This window comes from Chaetodon auriga, chromosome 14 (assembly GCF_051107435.1).
Source record: "Chaetodon auriga isolate fChaAug3 chromosome 14, fChaAug3.hap1, whole genome shotgun sequence".
In the NCBI taxonomy this organism is placed as follows: domain Eukaryota; kingdom Metazoa; phylum Chordata; class Actinopteri; order Chaetodontiformes; family Chaetodontidae; genus Chaetodon; species Chaetodon auriga.
The window spans coordinates 20,934,766-20,938,239 of NC_135087.1; the positions used below are offsets into that span (position 1 = coordinate 20,934,766).

Here is a 3,474-nt window from a genome sequence, read left to right on the forward strand (position 1 = left end):
GAGTCAGAGAACAGAAATATCTCCAAATCTAGGTGGATGAAAAACTCACATTCACATTTCATGAAGATAATCCTGATTAAACTCAGGCAGAAAGTTTGCTGTTGTTACAGAAATCAAACAATCTTTCTGTTTTGTAGGAAGATGGTTGTTAAAGCAGTTTTCATGTCAGTCCCAATTGCAAAAATATATTTTATTTCACATCTTAATGATCCTATCTTATCTAGCAAATTCTTTTCCCTAAATGGGAAGTTTTAATAGCTTTTCTTTATAATGGTGTTGCTTTTTCTCTTTTAGTATCTCTCTTTGTTTTTCCTTTTCCTTGTTTTTGTTATTGAATTGATGACATAAATGAGAGTTGCCCCTCGATCTCTTGAGTATAAACAAAGGCTGAATGAATAAATGGACACGGCCAAATCAAAACCTAGTTATACTTGTGCACGTATTTTGGTGGAAGTAACACAAAAGTGTAATCAGTAACACATTCCTCTACATAGACAGTAATATTGTGAAGTAACCCATTACTTCAAATGAAAGTAACTAGAAGTGTGTCATGGTTTGAAAGTAACATGCCTCACAGATTCTCGGTGGCTGTATCTGTATATTCTTCTGTTATTCTGAAGATGGCAGATTCTGTTAAACTGACTCTTCAGTAGCACAAAACCCTACAACTGAGATTAAACTCGCCTATTAAAATCAAAAATAATGTGTAATGATCTAAAAAGAAAGCCTGATCCAAAGGAGACAAAACATACCGTTAACAAGCATCATGGTTGTGTTTAAAATTTAATCCTGTAACATACTCCGTAACAGGGAAAATGTACAATAAAATTATCAAGTATGCAGTTGTGTTTCCATCAGAGATGTGGAATGAAACTGTAAGAGAGGTAAAAGAGTGAAGGTAAAACTTGTTCCATAATCTTCTTAGGAGAGGAACATCGCGTTGAAGGTCCCATGTTGTCACTGGAGACAGGAGGCTGGACAACCCAAGTGTGAGACTGTTAAAATGTCCACTTTACTCGCTCTTCTTGTAGTCCTCCAAGTGGGCCAGGATCCATCCAGATGGTCCCAGGATGACCAGGGAGAACAGGCCGAGTCCAATGGCAGTTTCCTGGACACGAGACAGAGCGGATTCAGTCAGCTGACAGCCAATCAACATCTGTCAAAGGCTGTGTTTACCCCGATGGCCTAATTTGAAGAGCGACATCTGTGGCTCCAAATTCACTCCGTATCTAATAACATGCAGACACTGGATACACTGCATGTGTAGCTTTTCAATAAACACACTGGAAACAGATGATTTTTGTTTTTTTGTTTTTTTTTTAACTAAATAAATAAAACCCTTAACCATACACCATGTGCTCTGGTGGAAAAGGGATAAGGCTAATTTCAAAACCTATTTTACTCAATTACTATTGTTTTGTATTAGCTGTATACATGTATTTTGTTATAGACTGGACCTTTGTGACCAGTTTTTATTTAACAATTTAATTCATCAAGCAAAAAGCCCCAATATCTCTGGTTGCAGTTGCTCAAGTGTGAGGATTCACTGGTTTTGTCAGTTTTATATCATATCTTTGAGGGTAGGACTGTTTGTTGAACAAAGCAAAACATGTGAGGATCTGAGCTGCGAGCGACATTTTCACTATTTTCTGACAATCTACATTTATAATTCACAGTTTAACCAAGAGTGAAAATAATCGTTGGAGACTTAAAGGTGCAGCAGCAATGTCAAAAATTATTTTAACACATGAGTGCGACTGACTCTGACTTCTGATGTTAATTCTGGGAGGCAAACATTAAACTTGCCTGTTGTCTGGTTAAAGTGCTCTCAGTAAGGTGGTGTGTGTGTGTGTGTGTTCAGCCATCAGTGTTGGGGAAGACGCTCCCGTCTTTCAAACCACTGTTCAATTGTGAGAGGACAGACGTCTTCTCTCTAATGGATTCATCATGTTCAGATCCTCCCAGTCAGACTTTCATGCACATTATAGCAATAATTTAAGTTTAGACACTTAATGGATTTTTGGATTTAGCAGCTACTGAAAAACAGTTTAGAGGACACAAATTTGCTTTGCACACAATGTGTTAAGTTAATGCTGTAATATACTACTTTTAGTTGCCTCGTCAGCTGTCCTCCACTTTGAGGATGGAAGCTCATTGTTGACCTTTATTCAAAGACCTTTGAACAGAGACAGGGGAGATTATCTCACTCCTATACACAACCACCTGATATCATGATATATGTTATCAAGTTCCTCAGCAAACTCAGCAACCCAACCCTTTATTCACAGGTACAAAATAATGATGTAAAGGGATTGCAGGACAACAAACAGACGGCCAGCTACACTGATACTTCTAACATTTACATAGATCACACCAATAATGCAGTCTCAAATGTCACCCAACTGATACCTATGTAAAAGAATTCTTTTACTGAGCAGCCCAGCAGGTATGGCTGGTTTCTGCAAAAACTGCGTACACTCTTCAGGACTTTCGTATGTGTGAGACGGTGGGGGGAGAAGGCTAATTTAATCAGTCCCTTTATTGGCTGTTTCAGTGGGTTAGAATTAATGTTATAAGGATTTCCCGTGAACAGACTTGAGGTGTTCACTCAGGTATGAACACCAGTCACTGCAGATGGGGTCCTTACACTCACAGCTTCACAAAGATATTTTAACACAGGACAGAGCGCGAGGAGACATCCTGGCTAACGTTACCCCGGTGTGTTAGCTTGGGCCTAGCTTGGTGAGAAGTGGAAATGATAATGTGAGGATATTAAGAGGCGGCGTAAGATACCTCACGGTAAATAAAGCTATATCAGTTCAGTTACTTTCGTTATTTCACACGCTGGCTTTTAATAACAAAATAAACGCGTTTAAAACGAGCCGCTGGTTTTGACCTCATCAGCCAAGGACAGCTAACGGCTGCTAGCTAGCCGTCCAGTTAGCATGAGCCCAAGGTGGTTTAGAGATAAATGCAGACTTACAACTGGGCCGACTTTGTCCTTTGCCGGTTTAGTGTAGAGACTCGCCCTCTGAGAGACGGTCTGTCCCCGCAGGACAGGGGCAGCACGGCGGGCGAGGGTCCTCAGGAGCAGCGGCATGTTTGTCTGCTACAGCGAAGAGATGTCTTGTCGACTGAAGAAGCTGGTATGGCGACAACAGGAAGTGAATCAACGGAAAGGGGGGGGTCAATTCTCTTCTTCGCTGCTTCGCTCTACCGAAGATCCCCAACGAGTCGCACAGTGCCGCCTACTGGATGTTGATATGCATGGAGGTATGACATGTAGTGGTGGAAAGTGGATTTACTATGATGTATGAATAACAATCATCAATCAACGGCAATCAAAATGCAGGTACAATACTACACATAGCTATAGCTAGTCATTGTTAAGTCATTATCCATGATCATAACCTTTATCCTTTATCAACAACCAATATCAAATTATACAAAAAGCAGCCCAATAACGTACTGTTC

General features: G+C 40.2%; 1 protein-coding gene across 1 annotated transcript; it reads right to left on the reverse strand.

Moving 5' to 3' along the window:
* Positions 1 to 764: 764 nt before the first annotated feature.
* cox8a (cytochrome c oxidase subunit 8A) lies at positions 765 to 3,172 on the reverse strand. Its single transcript, XM_076748823.1, has 2 exons — positions 2,984 to 3,172; positions 765 to 1,108 (listed from the first exon to the last, which is right to left on the reverse strand). The coding sequence occupies exons 1-2, from the start codon at positions 3,098 to 3,100 to the stop codon at positions 1,013 to 1,015; spliced, it is 213 nt and encodes a 70-aa protein (XP_076604938.1). The 5' UTR covers positions 3,101 to 3,172; the 3' UTR covers positions 765 to 1,012.
* Positions 3,173 to 3,474: the final 302 nt, after the last annotated feature.